This window comes from Babesia microti, chromosome III (genome assembly GCF_000691945.2).
Source record: "Babesia microti strain RI chromosome III, complete genome".
NCBI classification, from domain to species: domain Eukaryota; phylum Apicomplexa; class Aconoidasida; order Piroplasmida; family Babesiidae; genus Babesia; species Babesia microti.
In genome coordinates, this window is record NC_027207.2 from 310,411 (window position 1) to 322,757 (window position 12,347).

At 40.4% G+C, this 12,347-nt stretch overlaps 8 protein-coding genes and 1 non-coding gene across 9 annotated transcripts; 4 read left to right on the plus strand and 5 right to left on the minus strand.

Annotated features, from left to right (window-relative positions):
• Positions 1,046–1,425, plus strand: BMR1_03g00895 (hypothetical protein; the record flags this gene model as incomplete). The annotated part of the gene is made up of 5 exons (XM_021481879.1): positions 1,046–1,171; positions 1,192–1,219; positions 1,242–1,285; positions 1,307–1,325; positions 1,349–1,425. The coding sequence occupies 5 exons, from the start codon at positions 1,046–1,048 to the stop codon at positions 1,423–1,425; spliced, it is 294 nt and encodes a 97-aa protein (XP_021338465.1).
• On the minus strand, positions 1,426–2,737 carry BMR1_03g00896 (conserved Plasmodium protein, unknown function; the record flags this gene model as incomplete). Its single annotated transcript, XM_021481880.1, has 10 exons — positions 1,426–1,484; positions 1,506–1,582; positions 1,603–1,661; positions 1,683–1,780; positions 1,806–1,848; positions 1,869–1,954; positions 1,975–2,005; positions 2,028–2,070; positions 2,092–2,259; positions 2,280–2,737. 10 exons carry the CDS (start codon positions 2,735–2,737, stop codon positions 1,426–1,428), a joined length of 1,122 nt encoding a protein of 373 aa, XP_021338466.1.
• Positions 2,859–3,492, plus strand: BMR1_03g00910 (ESCRT-I complex subunit VPS28; the record flags this gene model as incomplete). The annotated part of the gene is made up of 3 exons (XM_021481881.1): positions 2,859–3,047; positions 3,068–3,163; positions 3,184–3,492. 3 exons carry the CDS (start codon positions 2,859–2,861, stop codon positions 3,490–3,492), a joined length of 594 nt encoding a protein of 197 aa, XP_021338467.1.
• Positions 3,493–3,632: 140 nt separating this feature from the next.
• Positions 3,633–5,182, plus strand: BMR1_03g00915 (Eukaryotic aspartyl protease; the record flags this gene model as incomplete). Its single annotated transcript, XM_021481882.1, has 5 exons — positions 3,633–3,722; positions 3,743–4,405; positions 4,426–4,569; positions 4,590–5,126; positions 5,147–5,182. The coding sequence occupies 5 exons, from the start codon at positions 3,633–3,635 to the stop codon at positions 5,180–5,182; spliced, it is 1,470 nt and encodes a 489-aa protein (XP_021338468.1).
• Positions 5,320–9,068, minus strand: BMR1_03g00920 (Histidine phosphatase superfamily (branch 2); the record flags this gene model as incomplete). Its single annotated transcript, XM_012793340.1, has 5 exons — positions 5,320–6,865; positions 6,888–8,695; positions 8,717–8,815; positions 8,838–8,921; positions 8,943–9,068. 5 exons carry the CDS (start codon positions 9,066–9,068, stop codon positions 5,320–5,322), a joined length of 3,663 nt encoding a protein of 1,220 aa, XP_012648794.1.
• A 43-nt stretch (positions 9,069–9,111) lies between these two features.
• On the minus strand, positions 9,112–10,177 carry BMR1_03g00925 (peptidylprolyl isomerase; the record flags this gene model as incomplete). Its single annotated transcript, XM_021481883.1, has 6 exons — positions 9,112–9,273; positions 9,294–9,368; positions 9,389–9,539; positions 9,622–9,721; positions 9,743–9,872; positions 9,893–10,177. 6 exons carry the CDS (start codon positions 10,175–10,177, stop codon positions 9,112–9,114), a joined length of 903 nt encoding a protein of 300 aa, XP_021338469.1.
• Positions 10,178–10,278: 101 nt separating this feature from the next.
• Positions 10,279–10,350, plus strand: BMR1_03g00926. The gene has a single exon. It is a non-coding gene; the product is annotated as a tRNA-Cys (tRNA).
• Positions 10,351–10,444: 94 nt separating this feature from the next.
• BMR1_03g00930 (hypothetical protein) lies at positions 10,445–11,082 on the minus strand (the record flags this gene model as incomplete). Its single annotated transcript, XM_012793342.1, has 3 exons — positions 10,445–10,513; positions 10,534–10,761; positions 10,783–11,082. 3 exons carry the CDS (start codon positions 11,080–11,082, stop codon positions 10,445–10,447), a joined length of 597 nt encoding a protein of 198 aa, XP_012648796.1.
• Positions 11,360–12,318, minus strand: BMR1_03g00935 (RING-H2 finger protein ATL73; the record flags this gene model as incomplete). Its single annotated transcript, XM_012793343.1, has 3 exons — positions 11,360–11,677; positions 11,761–11,905; positions 11,927–12,318. The coding sequence occupies 3 exons, from the start codon at positions 12,316–12,318 to the stop codon at positions 11,360–11,362; spliced, it is 855 nt and encodes a 284-aa protein (XP_012648797.1).
• Between the last annotated feature and the right edge of the window lie 29 nt (positions 12,319–12,347).

The following is a 12,347-nucleotide window of genomic DNA, read 5'->3' on the forward strand; positions in this document are numbered from 1 at the left end:
ATGTGTGAGTTATATGTCATCAATTGTATCCGATATAGCATGTTTGAAACATTTAATTTCTGCATGCAGTACTTTCTTCATTTTTCAAAACTCATATTGTCATCCCAACTGGCCTTTTATATTTATTAGCTGAGATGATCCATCATATTTACATATAAATACAAATTTATGCCGAAATCTCTATCAATTGACTATGATTCAGAAATTAGAAACAGGCTCTCCCAATACATTTGCGCAATAAACTGGTATATTCAAATAAGAATGTTCTTATAAATCTAAAAGTTGCATTAATTTGTTGTAAAATACTGCAATATCTTTAAACAAGTTTCTAGTTAATTTATTGTGGATTTGATGCGTTGGGATATGTAAAAATGGTATTATCATCGAATATCACTCTTGATGATTTTAAGGTGGAAAATTTCAATTCTCATATTATTTATTCATAAAGAATAAAAATAATAACTTATAATTAGATAATAAGTTATATTTCACGGAAATTTATGATCACAATCTTATTGTTATATTGACCATAATATCATAGATTGTAAATATAATAATTTGCTATCAACTAATAGCGCATATAGAAAAATTTTAATATATTTATGATATAATAGAACTGGAACAATATATATCTATATAAAAACAAACCAATTTATCAAACATTTCAAAATTTGATAAATCCTCGACGTCAATCACTGGAGCTTCTAAAATGATGACACTTGAGGAACCAATCACTGAGATTTAATTTTTCAAGAAGAATTTACGCGAACAACTACTAAACTTGAATATACAAGTCAATATATATATATATATATGCTTGTGAATTTAAATGGACATATTCATGATTTCAAAAACCCAGCCCTTGATAACTAACTATATAACTATTAACCGGCAAAATTGTGTGAAAAATTTAAATTAATAAAAAAAAAAGTTCAATTAAGAATAACCCTCAGTACTCTAAATTTTTGGCATTGAAATGTTATACAAAGTACTAGACCCTACATATGTATGCATTTAGTGAACTCTAGAATGGCACTATATATAAATGTCGAATGACATCAAGGCAAAATTAAAACTACGCAAAAAGAAAAAGGTAGCAGAAAAGAAGCAAAAGAAGGAATTGGATCTTACCAACGTTAAAAAAATGCCGACTGAGCAAAAGAAAATAAGGGTAAGTTGCACATAACTCAGTTTAAACCAAATGCGCAAATGCTATCTGGTAAATTTTGTTCTAATATTAGCCATAATACACAACAATCAACGCACAAACGATCGCATGGATAAGGCAAGCTATTAGCTAACTCAGGAGGAACTCAGACGTGCTGGTAACACCAGTAACTAATTCCAGAGGAAGCCTTACAGAAATTGGACAGGTCTGGAAGGAAAGTTAGACTGATGACTGAGTATTTGACTGGGAAGAATTAATCACAGTGGTTCAATTGATGCGTCTGAAAAACTCACATTGCCCTTTTCCATATGTAAGCCTGTATCATAGTTGTTAATACCAAAACCACCGGAAGTTTCGAAGAACAATCTCGGAACATTCATAACAACTTGTCCATCCAATAAAACTTGCACCTCACTAAATTATGAGTATCTAACCCCTTGTAACCACTGTCTATAATGCCAAGTTTGTGTAAAAATTGACTATTAATACCTTGCTACATTATGAAATTTTTTACGTGCGATTTTTCATACAATACTTGATACCCTCCATTTTGATTTTTTGAGAGTGTTATAGTTTTAGTGAGCGAGTTTAAAACAACTACCATTTCCTTATCTATTAATCAATATTTTGTGTTTACCGGTTGAAGTTCTGAATACCAACCCTCCAATAGAGTCTGACCCCTATATCAAGCTGAACTCACCAATTTTAATACAATTTCGTAAGAAGCAGCATTGCATTCCAATTTGTCTAGTAACAAATTTTGTGGATATGCCATATTAGCGGGTTCTAAGTATATGTTCGATTACTGCTTGAAGTAAATCTATTGACTCCAAACTCCTGAAATTAAATACTATCTTACATTAACAACAATCCACCCAAATTCTTCAGGTTTAATCCAGTCACTAAATATTTACTTCCTTTACCTAGGAACAACACCTGGCTTTCCATATTCAAAGCAATTTTTCGACTCCACAGGCACGATCACCACGTCACTTTGTTCCACCTCGTATCCTTTATTCGTTTTATCATCGTTCTTTTTAACTTCAATATGCTTATCTTTGCTATATTCTGAACAATATGATTCTATACCCCTAAATTAAAAATAGCTCACATGAAACACATTATATATTCAAATTTACTGCTAATTCCAGTTTCACTTTTGCCATCGGGCATGTTACTATTGTTAGTGACACCATTTTGGGTTGTGTTATTTTGACTCATACCATTACTGATATTTGTTTTACCAACGACATCACTGTTGGGGATACCTGTAGCATGATCATTTAATTGATTATTTTTTATAGTCACACTTGTGGAATCATCCGCTGACATATTTTTGACACCACTATCATTGAGCTGAGTATTGTTTGAAACTGTGCCAAGTTGCGTGTTATTTTGATTCGATTGTTTCTTTATTACTTTAAATGAACGGTGCGTACATTCTGGAGTAAGTAGTGAATCTACGTGTTGATTGTTCAACGCTTGTGTGTATGAGACACATTTTACCGGCTCCGAATGACACATGAATAATTGAAAAATGTGTATAGATATGAGATGTCTATAACCCATCACGATAGCATACACACCGAATTGTAAGATTGTGGATTGACAAAATACTTACACTGGTGTGGGGAATCATAACACATATCACGACGTCACATTAGTACCTATGAAGACTGCAATGTGACTTATGCAGTATAGCGAAGCGAGCAAATATGCAAATTTGTATTCACTCATCCATTCGTTGGAATGTCTTGAGAAAGCTTATTCCAGAGGCATTGTTTTAGACAGTGAGTATGTAAAGGAATGCTCAAAGCTCATCAATCTGTGCCTCGTTTTCAGGAAATCAAATGCTGCAGAATTTGACGCATTTTTAAACGTACGAATCTATCCATTTAGAATGAATGTTCGAATTGTCTGTTGGCTGCACAACGTTTGACAATAGGTCACCCAGAGAATGCAGATTTGATCGCATGCGAATCCACCAGGAAAGAAGTGAGACTCGTCCCATTTAGAAATTAGTAATTTTTGAATTGACTGGATTTTTTATTACATTTATGGACGCACTTATGTTAGGCAAAGTGGCTGTTGACGAGATCTACCCATTCCTCCAGGACATTATCACAGCAATAGGCAAATTAGACTCTGATGCTAAATATCAAAGATTTAGCAAAAGTTTTCAGGTGGAAACTATCACAAATTGGCATAGGAAGCTAAACGACATGGAGGCTATCCAGCAACTATCAACTAAAGATGTCAGACAGCTGACTTTAGATTTGGAGAAGTGTTACAACTGTTTCAAGGAGTCATTGGATACCCAATAATTAGGTACAACTGAAGAAACAATTCACATGTTATGTTTCTTGATGATATCTAGGACCTCGTATGATTGAGAAGAAGTGATGTTGGACACTGAGGTGCAACCTCACCTGATTCGCACATTTCGTATTAACCTGTGTGTGTGATGGATAGTACAGATTTTACAGTTTTAAATTTAATATTTGTTTGTAGAATAATACTAGCATCGCATGGTCATTGTGATGGAGGTGGATACGTAAGCCTAGACACACCTAGCACATAATACGATTAGACAGTATCAAAAGTGACATTTCATTGCTGGAGATTACTGAGAATAACTTTAGGATGGGAAAAGTCAATTTTGTAACCAGAGGTGGTGGACTTGCCGGTTCACTCGGCCACACACCAACGGCCACCCCAACATCACGGACGCCCATCCACGGCCCTATTAATCAGTCCGTTGCTCGGCCTGGCACGGCAGAAGCTCCCGCCAAGTGCAACCTTAGGGAGATTCACCATCACCCACCAGGGCTAGACAATATACCTAATGGTGCGGAATCTCACGTCGGAGTGGTATATGCGCCAATTGAACATTTGAGGGACTCCCAATTTGTGGGTGAACTGTTAGTTGGCACTCCTGGGCAAAAGATCAAACCACTTTTTGACACGGGCAGCGCCAACACCTGGATTATATCTACAGAATGCAATTTGCCTACATGTAAAAAAGTACCCCAATTTGACCCATTCAAATCTAAAACGTTCAGAAGGAATGAATTGAAGGATATGCTGACCGTATATTTTGGGACGGGTATGATCATGGGCCATTTTGCCTCTGAAACAGTGGAGTTTTGCGGCACTATTCTGAATGACCAGAACATTGCGCTTATACAGTACCAGGGCCCAAGTGACCGCGGTGCCAACAGTTCAAACATTTTCGAGGCAAGTTTTTGCTTATCCAGAAATTGAAATTTCAGGGACTATTCGGATTGGCCTTTCCTGAAATGTCAGCTACCGGAGATACTGTATTTCAGAACTTCGTCAAAAAGAGAAACTTAACCCCTGAATTCGCATTTTATATTTCACCCACAAACCTTAAGCCATCAGTATGCAGCAAAATATTTAGTTTTTACTCATAGGTGGAGTGGACAGGAGGTTTTATGAAGGTGAATTAAAAATGGCGCAAGTTGTGCGAAAACACTACTGGGAAGTGGCACTGACACAGCTATGGGTTGGAGACACAATGCTTTGCTGCGAGAATGAGCAAGATTCAACAATTCTGCGTGAAGAATCAGACCAAAACAATGATGCCCAAAGTACCATTGAAAAAAGCTATGTAATTGTAGACTCGGGGACCTCATTCAACAGCCTGCCGCACAGGGACTATGAGAGGTTCATCAAACTAGTGCCTTCCATACCCGCAGCTTCGTTCAGTGCCGACAAAATTGCTAGCTATCCCACTATTAAATATGTATTGGGGGACATAGTACTTAAACTGAAACCTACCGATTATATGGTGCTACATGACGGATTTTACAGGGCCGGATTCATACAAATAGACATCCCATCGCAGTTTGGCCGCGCCTACATTCTGGGCAGCAACATATTTATGAAGCGCTACTTTACTGTATTTAGACATGCACACAATGGCAATCCACCAATGGTAAGCGGATGGACACTCAGATTGGGTTTGCCGAATCCAAAGGAAGCTGGGTATAACCGATGGCAGGGAGGAGTATTTGTAGTATATAATATATGCATACAATTTAGAAATGAATATAATATGGAAAATCGGATAACCGAGTCAAATCCAATAGGACTCTATGTACGTCCCTATAATTCTCCTTTTATCATAGTTAGACCGACTGAACGAGGCGTGATATGATTTTTTCAAACCTGTGTAATGGGCAGTCTAGTGTAAGAGTAACAAGGGGAGATAATTCGCAGTAGGGAGGCACCCCCTTGTCGGTACATTTATTGGACCCTTCAGCATCCACATCCAGATAGCTGCAGTTAGAGTCCCTTGATATAATAGATAAACTGGGGTTGCAAGAAAAGTCCATGCCAATGTTCTTGGCGCGACTACACGACATGGAGGTCCCGTAATTTACTTGGTCTAACATGTAGGACTGTTCATTATGCATGAACTCGTAGGTATGCATGCCCCCAGAATCGTCGTCAAAAACATGGTCATCCAACGGCGCGTCTATGATCTCTGCACTTTCTATGGGCTTCGACACACCCTTCATCAACTCATAGTTCCTGGTCAACAACTCATAGTTCTGACCAAATCCGTCCTTGGCCCCAGAACTCACCAGTATCTCAAGCCTATAGTTATCAGAGCCGGCGCCAGCGACATCCTTCCCGGAACCCTTCCTCTCCCACACTCTCAACACGATGTGGGACAAATAATGCATGTCAGTGATGGTGCTGGTATTTGTCGCACAATGATCTTCGTCCAAAATACCCTCCCCCTGCTCATCCTTTGCATGTATAAAGATGTTCAGTAGAGAAAACATGTAGGATGCAGATGTTACGTAGTAGCGGGATCTCACCATTCGACAGGGCGATCTGATTCCCAGTTCGCGGGCTTGATTCACCAGCAGCCGAACAGAGTGCTCGTCATCGGACTTAGCCTCGCTATTCAGAGAAAAAGGCGAGGATACAACGCCCTTATCGGAGGATTCATTTTGGTGAACCCACATTTTACTGTTATTCAGGACCATTATTGCGTCCCCTTCTTTGTGAGACTGGGTTAGACATGGTTCACCCTTTCCATTAGAACATGAAACCATGCTGAACATATCCGAAGGCCTGAGCCCTCCCACAATGGAGTTTATTGAGTTTTCCCCTAACGGTTTATCATCTTCCGCCATTGAAGATATTGCCAGGGCTGTGGCGGCTATAGATGCGGCGCTGGCCGAGGCCGCCGCCACGACGGAAACTGCAGCCGGCGTCTCGATAAGGGCTTTGGCATCGGTACAGTTAGGGGATAAAAAATCGCCCTTGCAGGGCGTCTTAAACCCCTTGAACCCTACGCTCACCGGAGTGACCAACGATGCGTAAAGTAGGTCACGATTACGGCACATATCCCTGCCAGGTAATATTATTTGGCTAGATTTAGCTGCACGTTCGTTTGTCATATCCTTGACTAGCGTCACGTCATGGAGGATTTTCATCAAAAGTCGCTTCGCGACCTTTGCTCCTATAGTCAATTTCTCTTCTGGCGTGACGCCGTACTCACAAGGAGAGATCACGTTATTCATATCTTGGACTGTATTATAGATAGTGAAAAGCGCCCCCAAGGCTTTACCCAAATACGTGTGATGGTGGATCAGGTCAAACCGCAGATTGTCCACTATATCCGGAATGCCAAGGTAATCAAAATCGTTACCATCCTTCCTAAGTCAGGCATATCTCTTACCATTTCATTAAAATGTGCCTCCATCTAAACCCTATTTCATTGAGAATGTCAGAAATGTAGGCAGAGCCACTTCCCTCAATAGCATTAACCCGGCAAATTTCCTCGTTCAAAACACGCAAAAAGTCCTTGACAACACCTATTGTCAAGCGCAGAGAATTCATCTCACCGATAGCTTTTAAGTAATAGGGCTTTTCGGCAGGGGTCAGGTCCACGGCATCGAGTAGACGGTCCATTTCGGCGGGGTCCGTGTGCTTAAGCTTGGAGCGCAGCTTCAGCAACTTCTGCAGTCGCTTCTTACACTCACTCCTTTCTGCAACTGTCACACCATCATTGAGCAAACTGTACGATTTTTCGTTTCGTAGGGTCATAGACACTAAAATTGGCGTTAATTCCCCTTCTAGGTCGAGAATGCCTTTAGTGAATGCCGCAGAGGTAACTTGGCACCGGCCCTCGTCTGAGGTATATATTTTGAGGTCATGCCGGTAAGTGGAATGTAGCCTAATCAACCCAGTCGAGTCTCCTGGGTACAAGCTTGCTCTCAACCGCCTGCCTAGGTCTTCCGCCTGCCTCCTCCCTACGCCCGTGAGCTCCCCTCCCCACTTGGCAACAATTAGAACTCTGGTGACTTTTTTTCCATCACAAAGCACTGGCTTAAGCTGTATTTTGCGATTTATTCCTGTAAAACCATCTCCAATCTTTAACACGCGGTCCAACAGACGATGGTTTTGCAACATTGACATGGGCTCCATCCTTCCTACCTCAAAGGGCTCGATGTCATATTTACCGGGTTCCTTTATCAGTTCTTCAATTATTTCCTCATTTATCGCCATCAGTACCTTCATCTCTTCTGGAGATTTGAGTTTGATCTGCTTCTTGTTGCACCCCCCCAGCTCGCCACCAGTACAATTATATTCGCACTCAATCGACATACTAGAGATGTACCTTTTATCGTTGAAATAATCGAGAACCTGTGGAGCACGGGAATAAAATTTTAGCTTTTGTTTGGGCTTTCTGTCCCCATGTCGCATGACCACAATCACTGAACACAATTCCTCGGTATCGTCTGACTTATGAAAATTGCTTATATCTTCCCCAAAGGTTCGTCTGAACATCTCCTCCGTCTCCTGAGCCACAAAACTTGGGGGAATGACGTTTCTTAAAATAATCTGGTACTTCTCCTCTAACTTGAGCAGGAACATTATGCGCAATATGTGAGAGCAGTCGCGATAGTATTTCTTATTCCCCTTTACAAAAGACCATCCGTTTATATCGCATACGTATGGCCCGTTAGTTGTGCGCAGTATATCAAAACCGCAAACCGTTTGGTCAAAATGGGATACGACGCGGTACGCAATTATCTTCTCAACTTCTGTGAGAATCACTGGGTACCGAACTTCTTTTCCTTCAGGAGTCCGCCATACTCGGCCATCTAGCGTTGGCGCTCTTCGGGCTTCTGCATGTGCAAACATCTGGCCCACAGTGTATACCTTGATATCCGTACCGAATGTCGACATGAATTCTTCGTATAAGTAGACGCCATCTCTACGCACTGTATGTAAATCTGGGCAGTATTCACTGCTCCTGTCGTGTACTTTTCGGAACAATTTTTTACACCCTCCGCCTGCGTTCATGGGATAGTAAATCCAATTGTTGTGGTCCTCTGCATTTATGGGTTTCTCAATAAACGGTTTGTTCAGTCGTATGTTATCAAAAATTATATAATTAGAGTGCTCCTCAAATGAGTGCTCCCCTCGTTTAACGGCCTCATGATCGATGACTATATAGTTGGGGTGAGGAATTCTGCATTTCTACGTTGTTAAAAGACTAACTTTCAATTCCTGGTATACTTGATGACGTGAGCGAAATAACGATTGTTTTTCCAGACTGTTCAAAATTATAGGCTTATACTTGTTTACATATTCTATGGCCTATATATTATGGTTACAGAACCTTTGAGAGGGGAAACCCTGTGGAGTGGAAAGCTATTAGGCAGTCAACCTTAGGCCAGCTTTCAATTGATGCATGCAAAATCACCTAATTTACACAAAATAATACCTCCTCGGGGAATATTATAATTTGGAAGTCACTGCTGCTTTCTAGACGTTGCAGAATCGCGGTCATTGGAGGACTCTTTGCCTTGGACTCCATGGCGCAAATTCCTAACGTAAACTGCCTCATCATTGCCCTAGCCCACTAATAGAACATAATTAACTGGAATTTAAAATTAATCCTTCCCAGAGTTAATCTCATTGATCACTATATTCCGAGACAATACGTGATCTCGGTACATGTTGAGGAGCCCTACATATATCTTCTTCCAGGACTTGATCCCGGAAATGTCGTATAGCATGGGAGAACATTCATAAAATGGCACACTGCGCTTACACTATGTTACACATTCTTTACAGCTGTAATATACCCCAACGCTTCGATGTAAATGTATGCGTCTTTGTACATCTCAATGATAGGGCGCTCAATTGCCTATTTTAAGCCCTAGATACCTGCTCGGGGGTGATGCTTGATTGTATTTGCAGCTGAGCTGCTCCAAATATGAAGGGTAAAAATTGATAGTCGTCCAGACCCCAAACACCTTTGCTCCCTGCTGGTTCGAGGTTGTAAAGTTCAATTAAATGCCGCACTAGTTTGAAATAGCTACATTAGCGCAGACTTTTAAAACAAATTTCAATTTTCATAAATTTCAAACACACTAATTTCAATGGGTTAAATGCCTTACCGTTGGAACACAAATAATACAACATCTCTGCGATCGTCCCCACCCAAAATGCCATGTTGATATAGGGTTTTCACAAGACAAGCGAAAGATAGTTCATGACCTAGATGGCAACAAATATTACCGGTCCCATAGTCAAGTCTCGTCTTGTTGCCAAAACACTTGATTAAATACCTCCTTAAGTCTTCTCTTAGCGTGCTTTCCGAAATATTATCAGATAATTTAATAATAGGCGCCAATAGTGCTTCAACATTCTGTGTAACTGCGCGATTACTTGCTCTAGATGGTTAATTAAATGTTTGAATGCCTTGTTGCCAAAGCGCTGTAATGTGTCACGGATGGGCTCGAACTGAATAGTCATACTGCGCACATTTTCAAGCAAATTCAACAATGCAATTATACCATTAGAGTCGTGGCAATAGTCCATTGTCGGAGTCTGATATCCAACTATGGAGCTGCTGAGCTCCGAAATGAAGTTTTGTGTGGATTCCACAAATTCTTTGTCTAATTGGGGCAAAGATTCCTGTTCCTGCGGAACAGGCCACTTTATCTCACTCATTTCATGCCTTATTTATAAAAATACACCACCAATATATATAGTTCAAATTATTCAGGGACACTATGATGGTGATGGGTACAAGATAGAGGGGGCCCTGGATGGGGTGCGTAGCTCAGTGGTAGAGCAGATGACTGCAGATCATCGGGTCCATGGTTCGACTCCGTGCGTGCCCTTTTTACGCGTACGGATTAATTCAATCACCAAGTCAAAACCTAGCGGGTAAACCCCTATCAATTTCTACAATTGCAACTCAGCCGCAAACAAACACTAACAATTAGCGATACAAGGTTGGAGAGTTTCATCCATCTCTATCCAAATACGATCATCGCACTTGAACTAATTGACATGTTACCAACCTTAGCTTTATAATGACAGATTATAGCCCTGAAAAGCCTTATGAGTTGTGCGATTATGCGAAATGACACTACAAAGATTTTGGCGTACTTGTCTCCTGTATGGGCCTGATCGGGGTATACGTACTCTTCGGGGATGCTAAAGTCCCATGTTCCAAACATCGATATAAAACACATGACGTAGGCGATTGTGTCTATCTTGCCATCCTTTTCCCATAGCGCCTTAGGACCCTAAGTTATTAATGCTCCAACCAATAGTATAGCTTTTGTTGATAGCTCAAAAGTGAATGTAATCATGACAAAAATTTCCAGCACATATGCGGGTGTGGGAACTATAGTATAGAATAGACAGGATAGTATTATGTAGGTGTTTATACACACCATAATGACGTAGGTCACAGGGTTGTTCCATTCGTAATACAAGTTGGCCAATATACGCTTAAAGCTCATATAGTCAATCCGTGGCAATCCCCAACCAAAATTTCTGCCACTATTGCTACGTTTTACCTCGATGGGACATTGCAACAAATTCACTGTTTCCTCATCGGACATTCTGATGTGTGTGGCTTAAAGATCAGCGCACATACAGACCATGTAGGGTCATATCTCATACACATATATAGGTTATTTGACGTATTGAAAGGACAATTCCTGCACTAGTTTGCGTGATTTTTTTTTGTAATTTGAAAAATTTAAAACGCATTACTCTAATGTTCCTCGGCTCGCTAATCGGTTATTATTGTCAATCACAGCTATCACATATTACAGTATAGTTATTGGCCAAATCGACTTAAAACATCACAACAACAATAACGCCAAACAGCTTGAATTATTTGGGTTGTGTTGGACATTTCATGCATAGCGGACAAGCGTTGTTCTTGTATAGCCATGGGTCCAAACACACCTTATGAAAGCCGTGCTTACATGACAGCACACGCAGCCACTCTCCCTCATAGAATTCACTAATGCATATACTACAAGAACCATTTTTGATCTCCAACTTCTCGTCATAGGGAACTAGCGGTATCTCGGATATTTCCCGTTTGGATATTCCCTTGGGAGTGCGCCATCCCAGTGCAATGCCGGGTGGGAATGTGCGGTAGAAGCCGATAATTGTGATCAGCATCCTTACTAGATTTAATGCGATCTGTGTTAGTGTATTTTAATTAATCATTTTTTTCCAAAAATATTTTTGGAGAAAATGGATATAATTAACGTCTGCGTCCTTACTATTAAAAAAATACGGTAGTGCAGAGCAGATTTCTGAGCCTTTGTCTTATTAAGCAAGCAAATCCCCATCATGAACCATAAATAGTTGAGCAACGTGATCTTCTTGCTCAACTTCCATCCATTTCCACTGGTAATTAGTGATATACTAAATGAATGCAATAATTACCAGTAGATGATGACTCTATTGTCTGACTGCTCCAAGTTAACCAATGCATTATATAAAACCAGCCTAAGTGGCACTTGTATCCCTTGGATAAACGAATTAATAGCGAGCCACCACTTGAGCTTATTTTCATAGAGCGAAAATTTGTTCCATTTAAGTATTAGGTAGATGACTGATGGAAACGACATTAAGACCCCGGATACTATACCACATAGAAGCATTAGACGAATGAATTTGGCCGATTGCATGGGAGATATCACCACCAAGTCCATAACTGGATCACTAGTGACGGGAGGTCTTGCTCTTTGCAACCCCAAAATCCACTCATACACGCGGTTCTGATACAATGTATTTTGCCGCAACACATCGTCCAGGGGTGACTCTTCGCTAGCCATTTCACCCAATTACAACATTACAAACAGAA